Source organism: Pistacia vera, unplaced genomic scaffold, assembly GCF_008641045.1.
Source record: "Pistacia vera cultivar Batoury unplaced genomic scaffold, PisVer_v2 Contig225, whole genome shotgun sequence".
Lineage (NCBI taxonomy): Eukaryota > Viridiplantae > Streptophyta > Magnoliopsida > Sapindales > Anacardiaceae > Pistacia > Pistacia vera.
Window position 1 is genome coordinate 332,638 of NW_022196030.1, and position 18,714 is coordinate 351,351.

Consider the following 18,714-nt stretch of genomic DNA (forward strand, 5'->3'; position numbering starts at 1 on the left):
GCACTAGTTAGAATTGAAGTGGTCTCGTCCTTTTTCAACCATGATAGACACCAAAAATTAAACTATATAGTATAATGATAATGATAATAATTTTTATTCTTCAGAAATCGTTTCCAAATAACTTAACACAAATACATAGAGTAATTAGAAACGGGAAGATGGCAAGGTGGTGGCATTGAGAAAATGGAGGAAGAGAGAAAGTGACTGATCAGGCGCGAATAACGGGACTTGGTGGCCTGCGCCCCGCACGGTGGCCAAAGTCAGCCCCTTCTCATACGTCTCCACCCATCCAGCTACTTCTTTCTTGTGAAACCATGCCCTCCATTCTTCCTCTATTTTTAATCCCATTTTGTTTATGCTCAGTCTTGTAGATGTTACCGGCACCCTTCCATCCGTATCACCACTGCATTCATATATATTATTTATTAAATTTTATATAATTATATTCAATATACATATATGTGTATGTGCGTGTGGGGACATAAATTTTTATACCTGTAGATCCAGATGCGCATTCCGGAATCTAAGAGCTTCTCAATGACGGGCAACACACTATCGGGAGAGTCATTCCAGCTCCTAATAACGTCACTATATAAACATGTTGCAACACAATTACAAATTAATTATATAATAAGGTTATGATATATATTCTGTGATATTTTAATTGCTTAATTTGACAGAGTTTTATGTTAAACTACTGATCTAATCATACATGCAACATGTACATGTACATGAACATGATGACATACTCGTATATATATATACAAGGAGCTGTGGAAAATGGGAATGAAAACTTGGAGAGTGGTGGATGGGTAGAAAAAGTTAGTGAAAATGAGAGATCAAGAATCTCACTGACATGTTTCATTAAATTTTCTATGACAGGAAAACAGAAAGAAAGATTTACTTCATTCATTCCTTTATTAACACATGCTTTTGAATTAAGTTTCTTCTTTGTCTACTCATTTCTTTTCTACATTCTCTATACTTACGTACATACTGTATGCACAGCAATATATATATATACAAGTACCCCTATTTATTACGATAATGCAGGCAATATATGCAAATGTGTGTGTATATATATGTATATGTATATGCAATTAATTTTCAGTATTTCTTTTAGAAATTAATGAATGTACCTGCATAAGGTGTATGGATAGGGCATTTTGGTGATATTGGCATGCAGAGCCTTTTGAACGTCTTCTCTATTGAAATATCGCTCTGTATAGTCTTCTGTACATGGATCGTAACCTAATGGCAACCTAAGCCATAAGTCCTGTAACATAAAAACAAAATTTCATTGCCGTATTAATAAGACATTCATCCTATAGTACGTTTATGGTTGTATGCCATTAATTTACTTCTTAAAAACCCCTCGTCATTTACTATCAGATATATTTAAGAGAGAATATCCCCCACCCATGAGTTTTTACTTACATGTCTGGAGAGGAGAAAAGGAGAATTGGTGAGTTTTGCAGAAGTTTTGTGAGCATAATTGAGGCAAAGTGGGGAATAGATGCTGTATATATCAATTTCTGAATAAGCACTCATGAAGCGTCTGATAAGAATGATGCATTGGGTGCTTATATTAGTCTGCTTAAAATCTGCACATTCCTTCCTTATGTTTTTGTACAGATTGTCTGATATGATTGCGTGAGTCCAAGCATATTCCACAAATCCAAGAGTGTCCGTTTCATCATTTATTGCAGCATTTCCAATCTGGATAAATCACAAAACCCCACTTATTTTTCTTATAGTAAAATAAAAATAACCTATCTATAATAATGTATAAATATACTAACCATGAATCCTTTTAGATTTATAAACGACTCTTTGCTAGCTCCTTTATTTCTTTCATAAATTAGCTCAGCAAGTTGAGGAACATAGTGACCTGAAAAAAATGAAGATTTGAAATGCATAAAATTGAAACAATAAATAATAATAAAAACATGAATTTGGAATGGGAATGGGAATGGGAATGAAGAGGTACCAGCGTAGCTCTCTCCGGCTATATAAAAATCCAGGGATTTGAAGCTTGGAAACTTTTTGAACCATTCAAGTAAGAATGCATGAGAATCATTGGCTGTCACTTGATCACCAAGCTTATATAAATCTTCTGAATTGTTGGTGTACGAAAATCCTACACCCACGGGTGCCTCCAGGAACAACATATTTGCAGCTAATTACAGAATTAAAGAAGATTAGAAAGTGGAATTATTGGACACATAATTCATTAATTAAATTTGTTACCTTTGTTCCAAGAGTATTTGTTAAGAGTGAGTTCGGTGCTGTTGCTTCGAACTAGAAATGGTCCAAGTTCTTGTGCAGCTCCGTATGCCACAGATGAGCAGCCAGGTCCTGTAATAAAATAAGATTAAATTTAAGCTAATTTGGTTTTGTCAACTCAGTCAACACCCACAGATGCAGTGTGGGTGTTGACTGACTGGAAAGATTGAAAGTAAAGAGATCAGAGAGTGATGACCTCCATTGAGCCAAAGAACGAGGGGCTTTTGAGAAGGTTCATCTTGGGCTTCAAAGAACCAGTAGAACAATGCCTTTTGACCCTCTGGTCGGAGTTTCACATAACCAGAGTAGTGTTGAAACTGGACATGGGGTTGTCCAGGCAAGTTCGTCACTCTATCAGCCGCCACCGATGGTTGACTTTCTTGTTTAGAAGCCATGGTAGAATAAGCCACCAGACCCCATACAATTAGAATGCAAAGTACCCGCTTCCTTATCACATCATCATTTAATTCCATTATAGATTAATCACCGGATAACTGAAGAGTAAATTTTTTAAAACAGAATTGGTGAGACAAAGTAGATGGACCTTCACTTATATAGAGGGTCGACAGTGGGGAAAATTGTTTGGTTGATTTTTCTAACATATAATCTTCCCAATTACATGGGTATCCATATTCTAGTACAATAATAGGATTGATTTCTTCAATAGTTTAATGAGGGTGATCATATATGGCGTCCAGATAGAGATATTTTTTAGAGTAAACAACATTTTCCCACCCAGGGTTTGGCGTAACTACATTTCCCACCCCTGGTTTCATAAATTCTAGATTCTCACCCTTAAATTAATACCGTTACTTTTCTCTCAAAATATCCCCATATCTCAAATTTCTCTCAAATAACCCCTAAGGAGATCCCGGCCCAAAAATCCAGCCTGATTCTGGCACCATCGAACCTCCCCGACACCACCATTAGCATCCCCTTATCTCCTCACCAAAACCCCAAACTTTTTCACCCATTACACCTCCCGAGGTGCTAGATTTGGCTAGAAGGCGTCCAAATACGAAAACCAAAGGGAGAGGCAGTGGAGATCGATGACCAATTGTGATCGACGATGTTTGGGGTTTTGGTGGGAGGTTGATGATGCATTGGTGGTGGTTTTCTGTGCAAGACCTGTCGAAATTTAGATAAAACACGACGACTGAAACAATAGCGACGGCCAGTGATTGAGGGTTTAATCAGGTGGGGAGGTTAGAGTTTTGATGTGGGGTTGAGGGATTATAATGGTAATGTCAGAGGGTCGACTATGCCGAACAAGGCCAGAATGCTTGAAACCGCCAATGGGGTGAATTTGAAAAGTGAAAGGTTATTTTAAAATTTTCATCTTTAAATGATTATTTACCTTTTGATTGTTAGATTACACGTTTTCTTATTTAAGGATTGAAATATAAAATTTATGAAACTAGGAATGAAACTTAGAGATTTGCCAAACCTTGGTTGGAAAATGCCGTTATGAAAAAAGAATAAAATTATTGTAATTTGTAAGGTAATTATCACGAAGTTGCATGTGAGGAAAGGTTTCCACTTTTTTTATTTTTGTATTTTATGCTTTTAATGAAAAGCTGGCATTTGGTGGGCTGCAGCTCGTGATTTATACAAAGCAATATATTAATGTAGCTCATTCTTTGTCTTTACCCACATCATCCATTATTAACAAAAACACACATGAAAACATGGGTTTTGTAAAACTACTCTTGTAATTAAACTTGTTATGATAAATTAGTTGTTATAAATCATTTAAATCACTTACCCACCCACTTTCATATTTAAACTATGCCACGCCCCCATCTTCCCTTCACTATATACATATATAACACCAAGTTATATCAGATGGGATTACGACTATTCCAATTACAGAGCCGATTGGGTTGTGGATCCTATATAAACAGTTATAACAAAGTTTTTATTTGATGCTTTATCCACTTATCACAAAGTTCTCAACAAACAAGCAAGTATGATTTGATTCATATCATAATTTTGATTCTTATTTATTATAGTATCACACTCTTCAATACCTTGTTCCTTAATTATGTGCTGGCCCAAGTAATTCTTTATATGATAATTTCATCTTCAATAATATTTTTATTGCAATTGGGTCATACAACAAATAAAAATTACCAAAATTTATATAAAATGACTGTTTTCTTGTTTTTTCTGTTTGTATATGTTCAATCGTAATATACATTGTTCTTTCATCATAGTAATTATATATGTAAAAAACAACAAAATATGTCTAATCTTTTTTCTATTGAATGTGTTCTTGAAACCCTTATAATCTATCTAATACCAACTCTCGAAATCTAAAATTAATGACAATAACCTTCAATGGCTATCCTTAACAACTAAAGAAAATCGTATTAGGACTCTCGGTTAATTGCCAACAATTTCGCGGACTGTGTTATCAATAACGACCCACATCTATCAACAGCGGCTGGTCACAGTCACACCATTCAGAACCTGTTGACATGTGGAAAACACTTAGACCTATGGGTGCTGTGTCTATTTCTGTCTATTGGTGCAGAGTTGTGCAACAATCGCCCAACCAAATGACAAGAAGAATTTAATGGTCCCGCTTCTCATTTAGTGCGAACAACAATGCCGCAAAACAAAGATTTATGAAGTACCATAACATAACTTTAAAGCTTGGACGGACCGAATACAAAAAACTCTGTCAAAGGCCCAAAACTTTTGACAGCAAACAGTCACTGGGCTAAGCCTGAAAGTGGTGATACACTGATTTGAAGTCCCACTTAATCTCTATTTAAGTTTTAGTAATAGTTTTTTTTTTTCTTCTTATTAATATTCTTTAAGATAATATATGTGATTAAATGATTGTATGATGCTAAATTAAAAATTTAAATAATTAAAGAATTACATGTCAAACATGCAAGGTTGCCACATCAATCTGTAACTTTATATAGATAGTTTGTTGAAAACCATTATTTTTAAACCCTAAACCATATATGTTTGAGATTGTGTTTTGAAGATAAAAGTATTCCAAAGTGTGGAAGGTAATTTCAATCAATGAAAACAAATCATGAAGAATTAATTTTGATTTTTCTTTTGTTCATCTTTTTTTTTTTTTTAAGAGAATCATGAAATAGCTTGATACCAAACAAGGTTTTGAAGAGGAATGTCGTTGAGTGAATGCATTTAGATTTAAATTGGAATTAAAATGGTGGCTGAAATTTAATTCAAAAGAAAAGAATTAGATGGTAAGGTTAACAAGAGAGTTTAAGAAGAAATTTAGAAAGGGTGATCTTAGAATAAAAATAATATCTTTGTAATTATATTGGGGCATAGAAAGAGATTGAGTGAGGGAAAAATTTTATTATTTATTAATTTTGAGAATTTAGAAATAATATATTTAAGGGGTTTGTTAAAATAATATATTTAAGGGTTTGTTAAAGATATTAATCATTAATTAGATGATGATATGAGTTTAGTTGGTGGAAATAATTTGGTTTGAGAAATTAAAAAAAAATGGTGCACCATTATTATTAAATGTTAGCTAACTTCTCTCATAAGGACTTGGTTTGTGGTACTTTTAGATTCAATAATGTCACTAAGTTATTTCTCATTTCATTCATGCTTATTAGGACAGAAAATAATTTCTCTTTGTTTAACCTTATACATATAAACTCATATATTTACTTAATATTGTCTTTCTATTTTTCCTTTGACTCATTACAACATTAGCAGAGACCTGTTTTTTTTTTTTAATCACCGAGGGTGTCTAGGTCAGCTTGCGTTTACTTCAATTAATCTATCGGGATTCTGAAACTACCGGTTGGATAAGAGTCCTAGTAATCATCTCTGTTAGTGTCTGAAGAGATTCGAAGTAAAAAACTTATAGAATCTCTTTTTACTTTTTTATTATCAAACCATCCCGTAGTTGTTAGTAGAGACCATTTTCGGTGTTGATCAAGTCTATAAGGTGAGAATAGAAGAGATAGGCGTGCCTTTATTATTAGTGAAAAACTTTATACAATGCTTACAAATAAATTTTCTCATCATTTTGAATAATATTTTTCATTTTTTTACAAGGGGTTTTAGCCTTTAAGAAAAAAATGTCATTGGAAATTTACAATTAAGATAAATTTTTTTTATAACGGCTTCTGACAATCGTTTGTCATCGAAAACTAACATTTTCGATGAGTTTTAACCCTTGGAAATAGGCACCTATTGGGATGTGGGGGAATGGTTTGAAAAAAATTGGGTAAAAAGCTCGGGGAAAAATGGGTATGGACCGTTGGAACGATCTAGAACGATTGACCCGATGGGTAAATTCTCTGAAATTAAACACAAGTTGACAGCGTGGATTATTGCCACATGGCAGAGATAGCTGTTTCCTGTTGGTGACCATACCAATACCACCTATCAATTTGTAGTTCTATGTGCTCAAATCGTTTCCTTAAATTAAACGAATCACATAAACTTAAGCAAATAAAACGGTGGAAATAGCTGCAACTTAGGTTATCCGTCGCCACCCACTTTCATATTTCATTTCAATAACATATTCTACTTTAACACTCAAAATACCTTACATAGCCGCAACTCCAAATCCTCTCTATTTTCCCACGCCAAACATTCCCAAAATCCAGAAAGTTGAAACCCCTAAATCAAGAAAAAAAAGGTGTACTATGATTTCAGTTACACTCACATCAAAGTGGCTGCCCACACATTTCTGCTCACCAAATCGAACCAATTGAACCAAAACACTCACGTCAAGAAACATTTACCTTTTATAACTCACTTCATCCTCTTCCACCACTAATTAACTCATCGTACAATGCACTACAATCACATTTCCTATCAACCCGATACCATGATCCCCTCTACCACCTCCGCTAATCTCACTTCTCTTTCCTCCTCCTCCACTCAGAATCTCGCTGGGAACTTTCTTTCCCGGCGTTTCTTCTTTCTGCATGATATTCAAATCTTGGAGCTTTTTCTTGCTTTATTTGTGTTCGTTTCTATACATTCTTTGAGGCAGAAGAAACGTTATGGCCTGCCCGTCTGGCCGTTTCTTGGAATGTTACCGTCTTTGGTTTCCGGGCTTCAGGGGAATATGTATGAGTGGCTTACCGATGTGATTTGTAGTCAAAATGGTACCTTTAGATTCAGAGGTCCATGGTTTAGCAGTCTGAATTGTGTGGTGACTGCGGATCCTCGGAACCTTGAGTATCTTCTCAAGACGAGGTTCTCTAATTTCCCTAAAGGCAGTTTCTTTCGTGACACGGTTCGTGATCTTCTGGGAGATGGGATTTTCAGCGCCGACGATGAGACGTGGCAACGACAAAGGAAGACGGCAAGCATTGAGTTCCACTCAGCGAAGTTCCGGCAACTCACTACTGAGTCATTGCTTGAACTCGTCCACTCTAGACTGTTACCAGTCCTTGAAAATTCAGTCAACAGTTTAGTTTCCATTGATCTGCAAGACATCCTATTGAGGCTAACTTTCGATAACGTTTGCATGATTGCATTTGGAGTCGACCCCGGGTTTTTGCGTCCGGGTTTGCCTGAAATTCCATTTGCGAAAGCCTTCGAGGACGCGACTGAGGCCACAGTGTTCCGTTTTGTCACACCGACTTGCATATGGAAAATCATGAGATATCTTGATTTGGGGACTGAAAGGAAGCTCAAACAATCCATAAAAGGTGTTGATGAGTTTGCGGAGGAAGTTATCAGGAGGCGGAAGAAGGAACTCTCATTGTCAAGTGATAAAAACACGCAAAGATCAGATATTTTATCAATATTTATGGGTCTGAAAAACGAACATGGGCAGCCGTATTCGGACAAGTTTTTGCGTGATATTTGCGTGAATTTTATTCTTGCAGGAAGAGATACATCTTCTGTAGCGTTAAGCTGGTTTTTCTGGTTACTTGAGCAGAATCCGAGGGTTGAGGAGAAAATTCTTGCAGAGATATGCAGGATAGTTGGTGAAAGAGAAGAAGCGAAAAGGAAAGAGTCGCCTCTGGTGTTTAAGCCGGAGGAGATAAAGAAGATGGATTATTTGCACGCTGCATTATCGGAGGCTTTAAGGCTCTATCCTTCGGTTCCTGTAGATCACAAGGAGGTAAATTGCTACATCAATGCTTTATTTATGCATATATTAATTTTAATCTGAATTTTCTACAATTAATATTTCTGGATAATATAACTCGAATCAGTTTTTCTATTTAATGAAATTTTGTCATGTAGATTGTTGTTTTGTTACTGTTTTGATACATGAAACCACATGCTGGCTGTGGACTTTCTTTTGACGTGCAGTGGTCTAATTTGTAGTTGTAGAGAGGTCAGCAATATTTACAAATTATAGGGAAAAGGTTAGGGGGAGTTAAATTTGGCCAATTTCTTGTTTACCTAACCCAAATGTTCTTGGTTAGAAAATTACAAATAAACTAATTCAACGTTATCGTTCTACCCACTTCGCATTATCCTTAAAAAACATAATAATAATAATAGTTTATCTTGACCAGTTTATGGTAATTAATGTTCAGGTTGTTGAAGATGACATATTTCCAGATGGAACAGTGGTAAAGAGAGGAACAAAAGTGATATATGCCATTTACGCCATGGGAAGAATGGAAGCCATATGGGGAAAAGACTGCAGAGAATTCAAGCCAGAGAGATGGCTGAGAGACGGGCGTTTCATGAGTGAATCAGCCTACAAGTTCACAGCTTTCAACGGCGGCCCTCGACTGTGTTTAGGCAAAGATTTTGCGTATTATCAAATGAAATTTGCTGCAGCGTCGATTATTTATCGATATAGTGTGAAGGTGGCGAAAAATCATCCGGTGGTGCCGAAACTTGCTCTGACAATGTACATGAAGCACGGATTGAAAGTAAATCTATACAAACGTCAGGAGTTGGAGCTTCAAAAGTACTACAGCAATAACAATCCATGAATGAAGGCTGAGCCTGAGCTTGTATGAATAAAAAAATATGGTTTTATTATTTCTTAATTTTTTAAGAAAATTAATATTGGTATTGCGCTACATCTACAAATATATAGGATTGATCGATACAAAACAGATGTATGATTGTATTAAATTATGTTTGAATAATGGAGTGGATTGTTCATGATTAAGGTAGGTGAGCTTTTCTGTGATTTTGAAGTTGAATAATAAGTCAATTGATTCAAAGAGCTAAAATAACAAGTCATGCAATATGCAAATTGTAAGTGATGATATTTCCACATCGATCATTGGTCTTTTACTTCTAAAAAGTTGGTATTATATTGTCCAGTCCGTGATAGAACCCAAATTAGTTGGAATAATTATATATTGTTGAAATGTTGAAATGTTGGCATATCAGGCGCCCAAGGACCAGGTCAAAATTAGTTGGAATAATTACACATTACAGTAGACTTTGTCATCAATCTGCTCATATGATTTTGCTTGATTTTAACTATAATAATTATATGATTTTCAGCTGTCATAGCCCTTAATCTTTGCATCTAATTTGTTATCTCAAACATGTATAAATAGTTTGCTATAGACGAAGGAAATAAGAACAGTTTTTCAGCTTCAATTCATTTGCTTCACATTATATATATTAGCTTTACCTTGTCTACATTTAATCCATAAACACTCTTAACATTAGCAAAGCAAAGTTAACAACCTTGAAATTACAACAAATGCCCAACACGAAACATGTATTTTCGTTCTAAAATAGATATTCCTCATCACAACATATAACACAAAGCATAAGCATATTTATGTTTAGGAAAGAGCTATTCCTCTTCACCACTCGTCACAACACATAACATATAACAAAAACAACATTACTTCGATAATTCAAAGTTGATGAACTTACATATAGCTCTCTTGCTTGTTCATTAACCCACCATTTATCAAAGCTTAAACGATCTTATAAATAATTGTATAGGATCGAAAGATTCCTCAATTTGCTTAGCCTCAATAGTTTATAATGCCATTGACCATGAACAGAGTAACGCAAACTTTACAGAGTAAAGGTTTTGGTAAAGATGTATATTCTGTTATTAAGTAAAGTAACAACTGCTGTATATATACAAGGAACTGTAGCTAACTAAAAACGTGACTAATCTACATATTTTTTAATTACTTTTAGACCCCATAAGGTTATTAATTTCACTAAATGCCCCCTGATTTTTTTTAAAAAAATTAAAAAAAAACCCCCCATTACCCAACTTGTCAGATTCCGGCAACCATCGCGGTGATAGCCGGAATCTGTACAACGGCCTAAATTCCGACCATAAATGGCTGGAATTACATCGATCTGGCGGAAAAGGCCAGATCGATGTAATTCCGGCCATTTATGGTAAAGGCCAGATTGGCGCGCAGCGACGGGCCAAAGAAATGGCTGTCGTTGACCGAAAACGACAGCCACATTTGGCCGTCACTGACGGCCAAAGATGGCCGTCGTTTTGGCCTTTTCGGCTGTCGATGGCCATAAGGGCCGTAGATCTGGCCTTTTTCGGCCAGACCGTGGTGGATCTGGCCGGAAAAGGCCATAATGATGCGTTACGGACAGATCCGATCGGTCTGTGGTAACGAAATTTTCGACCAGATTCCGACGGTGGCGGCGGAATCTGACACTGCAGGTGGTGGGGGTTTTTCATTTTATATAGTAGGGTCTTTAATTAAATTAGTAAACCTAAAGGCTTTTTCATAAATTTTTTAAATTACCTCGTAATACTTTCCTATCCAACAATCCAATACTTCCTCAAAATTCTATTAAAAACTACAAACATATCCCATAAATTTTAAGAGTTAGATTTGTATCTTTATATGCTTCTTTTTATACCTTTTTTAAGGCCAGTATTACTATATCAATAATGATCCATATCTATCAACAGCGCTGGTCAACACCATTCAGAACCTGTTGACACTGTGGAAAACATCTTAGACCTATGGGTGCTGTGTCTATTTTCTGCTTGGTGCAGGGTTGTGCAACAATCGCCAACCAAAGACAAGAGAAAATATGCACTCCCGCCTCTATTTAGTACGAACAACAATGCCGTGAAACAAAAGATAAAGTACAAACATAACTTTAAACCTTGGAGGCGACGAATACAAAAAACTCTGTCAAAGGCCCAAAACTTTTTTGACCGCAAACAGTCGCCTGGGTAAGCCTGAAAGTGCTGATATCGAAGTCCCACTTAATCTCTTTTTAAGTTTAATAATAGTTTTTTTTCTTCTTAAATTAAATATTCTTTAAAGATAATATATGTGATTTAAAATGATTGTATGATGCTAAATTAAAATAAATTAAATAATAAAGAAAATTACATTTCAAACATGCAAGATTGCCACATCAATCTGTAATTGTTAAATGTTTGTTGGAAAGATCATTATTTTTAAAACCCTAAACCCTTTTATATGTTTGAGATGTGTTTTTGAAGATAAAAAGTATTCCAAAGTGATGGAAGATAATTTCAATCAATGAAAACAACAATCATGAAGAATTAAGTTTTGATTTATTTTTTTCTTAAGAAAATCATTAAATAGCTTGACACCAACAAGGTTTTGAAAAGGGAATATGCCGTTGAGTGAATGCATTTAGATTTAAATTGGAATTAAAATGGTGGCTGAAATTTAATTCAAAAGAAAAGAAAAATTAGATGGTAAGGTTAACAAAGAGATTTAAGAAGAAATATTAGAAAGGGGTGATCTTAGAATAAAAATAATATCTTTGTAAATTATATGGGCTTAGAAAGAGATTGAGTGAGAAACACTTTATTATTTGTTAATTTTTTGATGAATTTAGAAATAATATTTAAGGGTTTGTTAAAAAAATATATTTAAGGGGTTTGTAAAAATAAATATTTAAGGGGTTTGTTAAAGATACTGCATTATTTAGATACGATGGTACGAAGTTTAGTTGGTGGAAATAATTTGGTTTGAAAATTAAAAGAAAATGGTGCACCATTATATTAAATGTTAGCTAACTTCTCTCATAAGGACTTGGTTTGTGGTAGCTTTAAGATTCAATAATTTCACTAAGTTATTTCATTTCATTCATGCTTATTAGGACAGAAAAGAATTTCTCTTTGTTTAACCTTATACACAAAACTCATAATAATGTCTTTCTCCCTTTTCCTTTGACTCATTACAACATTAGCAGAGATCATTATTTTTTTTTTTTAATCATCGAGGGTGTCAGATTAGCTTGCGTTCACCTCAATCTCTTAGGATTCTGGAACTATCGTGATTGAATAAACCCTAATGTCATTGGAAATTTACAATTAAGATAAAAAAAAAATATATATAACGGCTTCTGACAATCGTTTGTCATCGAAAACTACATTTTCGTGAGTTTTAACCCTTGGAAATAGGCACCTATGGAGTGGTTTGAAAAAAATTGGGTAAAAAGTCGGGGAAAAATGGGTATGGACCGTTGGAACGATCTAGAACGATGGGTAAATTCTGAAATTAAACACAAGTTGACAGGTGGATTATTGCCACATGGCAGAGATAGCTGTTTCCTGTTGGTGAATACCAATACCACATCAATTTGTAGTTCTATGTGCTAAAATGGCTTCCTTAAATTAAACGAATCACATAAACTTAAGCAAATAAAACGGTGAAATAGCTGCAACTTAGGTTATCGTCGCCAACACTTTCATATTTCATTTCATAACCTATTCTATTTAACACTCAAAATACTACATAGCCGCAACTCCAAATCCTCTCTATTTTCCACGCCAAACTTCCCAAAATCCAGAAAGTTGAAACCCCTAAATCAAGAAAAAAAAGGTTGTACTATGATTTCAGTTACACTCACATCAAAGTGGCTGCCCACACATTTCTGCTCACCAAATCGAACCAATTGACCAAAACACTCACGTCAAGAAACATTTACCATTTATAACTCACTATCACTCTTCCACCACTAATAGCTCATCGTACAATGCACTACAATCACATTTCCTATCAACCCGATACCATGATCCCTCACCACCTCCGCTAATCTCACTTCTCTTCCTCCTCCTCCACTCAGAATCTCGCTGGGAATTTCTTTCCCGGCGTTTCTTCTTTCTGCATGATATTCAAATCTTGGAGCTTTTCTTGCTTTATTTGTGTTCGTTTCTATACATTCTTTGAGGCAGAAGAAAAGTTATGGCCTGCCCGTCTGGCCGTTTCTTGGAAGTTACCGTCTTTGGTTTCCGGGCTTCAGGGGAATATGTACGAGTGGCTTACCGATGTGATTTGTAGTCAAAATGGTACATTTAGATTCAGAGGTCCATGGTTTAGCAGTCTGAAGTGTGGGTGACGCGGATCTCGGAACCTTGAGTATCTTCTCAAGACGAGGTTCTCTAATTTCCCTAAAGGCAGTTTCTTTCGTGACACGGTTCGTGATCTTTGGGAGATGGGATTTCAGCGCCGACGATGAGACGTGGCAACGACAAAGGAAGACGGCAAGCATTGAGTTCCACTCAGCGAGTTCCGGCAAATCATACTGAGTCATGCTTGAATCGTCCACTCTAGACTGTTACCAGTCCTTGAAAATTCAGTCAACAGTTTAGTTTCCATTGATTGCAAGACATCCTATGAGGCTAACTTTCGATAACGTTTGCATGATTGCATTTGGGTCGACCCGGGTTTTTGCGTCCGGGATTACCTGAAATTCCATTTGCGAAAGCCTTCGAGGACGCGACTGAGCCACCTGTTAGCGATGGTTGACTTTCTTGTTTAGAAGCCATGGTAGAATAAGCCACCAGACCCCATACAATTAGAATGCAAAGTACCCGCTTCCTTATCACATCATCATTTAATTCCATTATAGATTAAGCTCGCGATACTGAAGAAATAAATTTTTAAAACAGAATTGGTGAAGACAAAGTAGATGAGACCTTCACTTATATAAGAGGGTCGACAGTGGGGAAAATTGTTTGGTTTAATTTTTCTAACATATAATCTTTCCAATTACATGGGGTATCCATATTCTAGTACAATTATAGAATTGAAATTTCTTCAAATAGTTTAATGAGGGTGATCATATATAGGCGTCCAGATAGATGATATTTTTTAGAGTAAACAACATTTTCCCACCCAAGGTTTGGCGAATCTACAAGTTCCCACCCCTGGTTTCATAAAATTCTAGATTCTCACCCTTAAATTAACACCGTTACTTTTCTCTTAAATATCCCCCATATCTCAAATTTCTCTCAAATAACCCCTAGAGGAGATCCCGGCCAAAAATCCAGCCTGATTCTGGCACCATCGAACCTCCCCGACACCACCATTAGCATCCCCTTATCCTCCTCACCAAAACCCCAAACTTTTTCACCCAATTACACCTCGCCGAGGTGCTAGAATTTGGCTAGAAAGGCGCTACAAAACGCGAAAACCAAAGGGAGAGGCGATGGAGATCGACGACCAATTATGATCGACGATGTTGGGGGTTTTGGTGGGAGGAAGTCAATGATGCTATTGGTGGTGTTAGGGGTAGTTTCCAATGCCAGGACCTGCCGAAATTTGGATGAAATGCCGACTGAAACTCAGAGCGACGGCCGATGATTGAGGGTTCAATCAGGTGGGGAGGTTAGAGGTTTTGATGTAGGGGTTGAGGGGATTGTAATGGTGATGTCAGGAGGGGTCGACTATGCTGGGAACAAGCCAGAATGGCTTGAAACCGCCAATGGGGTGAATTTGAAAAGTAAAGAGTTATTTTAAAATTTTCATCTTTAAAATGATCATTTTACCCTTTTAATTGTTAGATTACACAATTTTCTATTAATGTAAGGATGAGATTATGAAATTTATAAAACCAGAGATGGGAACTTAGAGATTCGCCAAACCGTGGGTGAGAAAATGCCGTTTATATGAAAAAAGAATAAAATTATTGAAATTTGTAAGGTAAGTTGCATGTGAGGAAAGGTTAGTCCACGTTTTTCATTTTTGTTCTTTATGCTTTTAATGAAAAAGCTGGCATTTGGTGGGCTGCAGCTCGTGATTTATACAAAGTAATATATTACATGTAGCTCATTCTTTTGTCTTTACAGCATCCATTATTTAAACAAAAATACAACATGAGAACATGGGTTTTGTAAAACTACTCTTGTAATTAAACTTGTTATGATAAATTAGTTGTTATAAATCAATTTAAATCACTTACCCACCCACTTTCATATTTAAACTAGTGCCAGCAGCCAACAAAACCCATCTTCCCTTCACTATATACATATATAACACCAAGTTAATCAGATGGGATTACGACGTATTCCAATTACAGAGCCGATTGGGTTGTGGATCCATTAATATAAACAGTTATAACAAAGTTTTTATTTGATGCTTTATCCACTTATCACAAAGTATCTCAACAAACAAGCAAGTATGATTTGATTTCGTATCATATTTTGATTCTTATTTAATTATAGTATCACACTCTTTCAATACCTTGTTCCTTAATTATGTGCTGGCCCAAGTAATTCTTTATATGATAATTTCATCTTCAATAATATTTTGATTGCAATTAGGTTATACAAACAGATAAAAATTACACAAAATTTATATAAAATGATTGTTTTTTGTTTTCTACCTATTTGTATGACTCAATTGTAAGTATAGCATTATTCTTTCATCATAGCAATATATATATATGTAAAAAACAATCAAAATATGTCTAATCTTTTTTCTATTGAACATGTTCTTGAAAACCTTATAATCTATCCAATACTAATCTTTCGGAATCCTAAAGTTAATGATCGGATAATTCTTTAATGGTCACCTCTATTAATAACTAAAGAAAATCGAATTCAAGACCCTTAAGTAATACCCGTGGGGTAATTGCCAACAATTTCGCGGACTGTATTATCAGTAAGAGTAATACTAGCCTTACAAAGAGGCATACAAAGAAGCATACAATCCTTAAAAGAAGAGAAAAGAATAATACTACACATACATCATTTTCATACGATATTTCTCATACAACATTATGTGGCAAAATATGATTGGTTAATTTAAAGTTAAAATTAAACTTTCAACCAATCACATCTTACAACATAATGTTATACGAGAAATATTGTATGAAAATGATGTATGTGTAGTATTACTCAAGAGAAAAAGAGAGAGAAAGAAAGACAATCATGGGTGCGTTTGGCTCCCTATTTTTATCCATATTCCCAATCCTATTCTCCAAATAATGTTTGGCACACTATTCTAGAAATATTACCCTATTTTTTTAATTACTTTTAGACCCCATAAGGTTATTAATTTCACTAAATGCCCCCTGATTTTTTTTTAAAAAAATTAACAAAAACCCCCCCATTAACCCAACTTGTCAGATTCCGGCAACCATCGCCGGTGATAGCCGGAATCTGTACAACGGCCTAAATTCCGACCATAAATGGCTGGAATTACATCGATCTGGCCGGAAAAGGCCAGATCGATGTAATTCCGGCCATTTATGGTAAAGGCCAGATCTGGCCGTCAGCGACGGCCAAAGAAATGGCTGTCGTTGACCGAAAACGACAGCCACATCTTTGGCCGTCACTGACGGCCAAAGATGGCCGTCGTTTTGGCCTTTTCGGCTGTCGATGGCCATAACGGGCCGTAGATCTGGCCTTTTTCGGCCAGATCCGTGGTGGATCTGGCCGGAAAAGGCCATAATGATGCGTTACGGCACAGATCCGATCGGTCTGTGCCGTAACGAAATTTTTCGACCAGATTCCGACGGTGGCGGCCGGAATCTGACACTGCAGGTGGTGGGGGTGTTTTTATCATTTTATATAGTAGGGTCTTTAATTAAATTAGTAAACCTAAAGGCTTTTTCATAAATTTTTTAAATTTACCTCGTAATACTTTCCTATCCAACAATCCAATACTATCCTCAAAATTCTATCTAAAATACTATACCAAACATATCCCATAAATTTTAAGAGTTAGATTTGTATCTTTATATGCTTCTTTTTATACCTTTTTTAAGGCCAGTATTACTATATCAATAATGATCCATATCTATCAACAGCGGCTGGTCAACACCATTCAGAACCTGTTGACAGTGTGGAAAACATCTTAGACCTATGGGTGCTGTGTCTATTTTCTGTCTATTGGTGCAGAGTTGTGCAACAATCGCCCAACCAAATGACAAGAGAAATTTAATGCGCTCCCGCTTCCTCATTTAGTGCGAACAACAATGCCGCAAAACAAAAGATTTATGAAGTACATAACATAACTTTAAACCTTGGACGGACCGAATACAAAAAACTCTGTCAAAGGCCCAAAACTTTTTTGACCGCAAACAGTCAGCCTGGGCTAAGCCTGAAAGTGGTGATACACTGATATTGAAGTCCCACTTAATCTCTATTTAAGTTTTAGTAATAGTTTTTTTTTTTTCTTCTTAAATTAAATATTCTTTAAAGATAATATATGTGATTTAAAATGATTGTATGATGCTAAATTAAAAATAAATTAAATAATTAAAGAAAATTACATTTCAAACATGCAAGATTGCCACATCAATCTGTAACTTTGTATAAATAGTTTGTTGGAAAGATCATTATTTTTAAAACCCTAAACCCTTTTATATGTTTGAGATTGTGTTTTGAAGATAAAAAGTATTCCAAAGTGATGGAAGATAATTTCAATCAATGAAAACAACAATCATGAAGAATTAAGTTTTGATTTTATTTTTTTCTTTAAGAGAAATCATTAAATAGCTTGACACCAAACAAGGTTTTGAAAAGGGAATATGCCGTTGAGTGAATGCATTTAGATTTAAATTGGAATTAAAATGGTGGCTGAAATTTAATTCAAAAGAAAAGAAAAATTAGATGGTAAGGTTAACAAAGAGTTTTAAGAAGAAAATATTAGAAAGGGGTGATCTTAGAATAAAAAAATAATATCTTTGTAAATTATATTGGGGCTTAGAAAGAGATTGAGTGAGAAACACTTTTATTATTTGTTAATTTTTTGATGAATTTAGAAATAATATATTTAAGGGGTTTGTTAAAAATAATATATTTAAGGGGTTTGTTAAAAATAATATATTTAAGGGGTTTGTTAAAGATATTAATCATTAATTAGATACGATGATATGAAGTTTAGTTGGTGGAAATAATTTGGTTTGAGAAATTAAAAAAAAATGGTGCACCATTATTATTAAATGTTAGCTAACTTCTCTCATAAGGACTTGGTTTTGTGGTAGCTTTTAAGATTCAATAATTTCACTAAGTTATTTCTCATTTCATTCATGCTTATTAGGACAGAAAATAATTTCTCTTTGTTTAACCTTATACATATAAACTCATAAATTTACGTAAAAAAAAGAAAGGAAGAAAGAAAAAAATATTGTCTTTCTATTTTTCCTTTGACTCATACAACATTAGCAGAGACCATTTTTTTTTTTTTTTAATCACCGGGGTGTCTAGGTCAGCTTGCGTTTACTTCAATTAATCTATCGGGATTCTGAAACTACCGGTGG

General features: G+C 35.1%; 2 protein-coding genes across 2 annotated transcripts; one reads left to right on the forward strand and one right to left on the reverse strand.

The window, feature by feature from the left end:
* Nucleotides 1-72: 72 nt before the first annotated feature.
* On the reverse strand, nucleotides 73-14,253 carry LOC116130806 (serine carboxypeptidase-like 35). The gene is made up of 9 exons (XM_031416489.1): nucleotides 13,969-14,253; nucleotides 2,483-2,656; nucleotides 2,251-2,358; nucleotides 1,991-2,179; nucleotides 1,803-1,891; nucleotides 1,438-1,719; nucleotides 1,140-1,276; nucleotides 496-588; nucleotides 73-403 (listed from the first exon to the last, which is right to left on the reverse strand). The coding sequence occupies exons 1-9, from the start codon at nucleotides 14,069-14,071 to the stop codon at nucleotides 145-147; spliced, it is 1,434 nt and encodes a 477-aa protein (XP_031272349.1). The 5' UTR covers nucleotides 14,072-14,253; the 3' UTR covers nucleotides 73-144.
* Nucleotides 6,930-9,402, forward strand: LOC116130799 (cytochrome P450 86B1-like). The gene is made up of 2 exons (XM_031416483.1): nucleotides 6,930-8,380; nucleotides 8,805-9,402. Exons 1-2 carry the CDS (start codon nucleotides 7,094-7,096, stop codon nucleotides 9,210-9,212), a joined length of 1,695 nt encoding a protein of 564 aa, XP_031272343.1. The 5' UTR covers nucleotides 6,930-7,093; the 3' UTR covers nucleotides 9,213-9,402.
* Nucleotides 14,254-18,714: the final 4,461 nt, after the last annotated feature.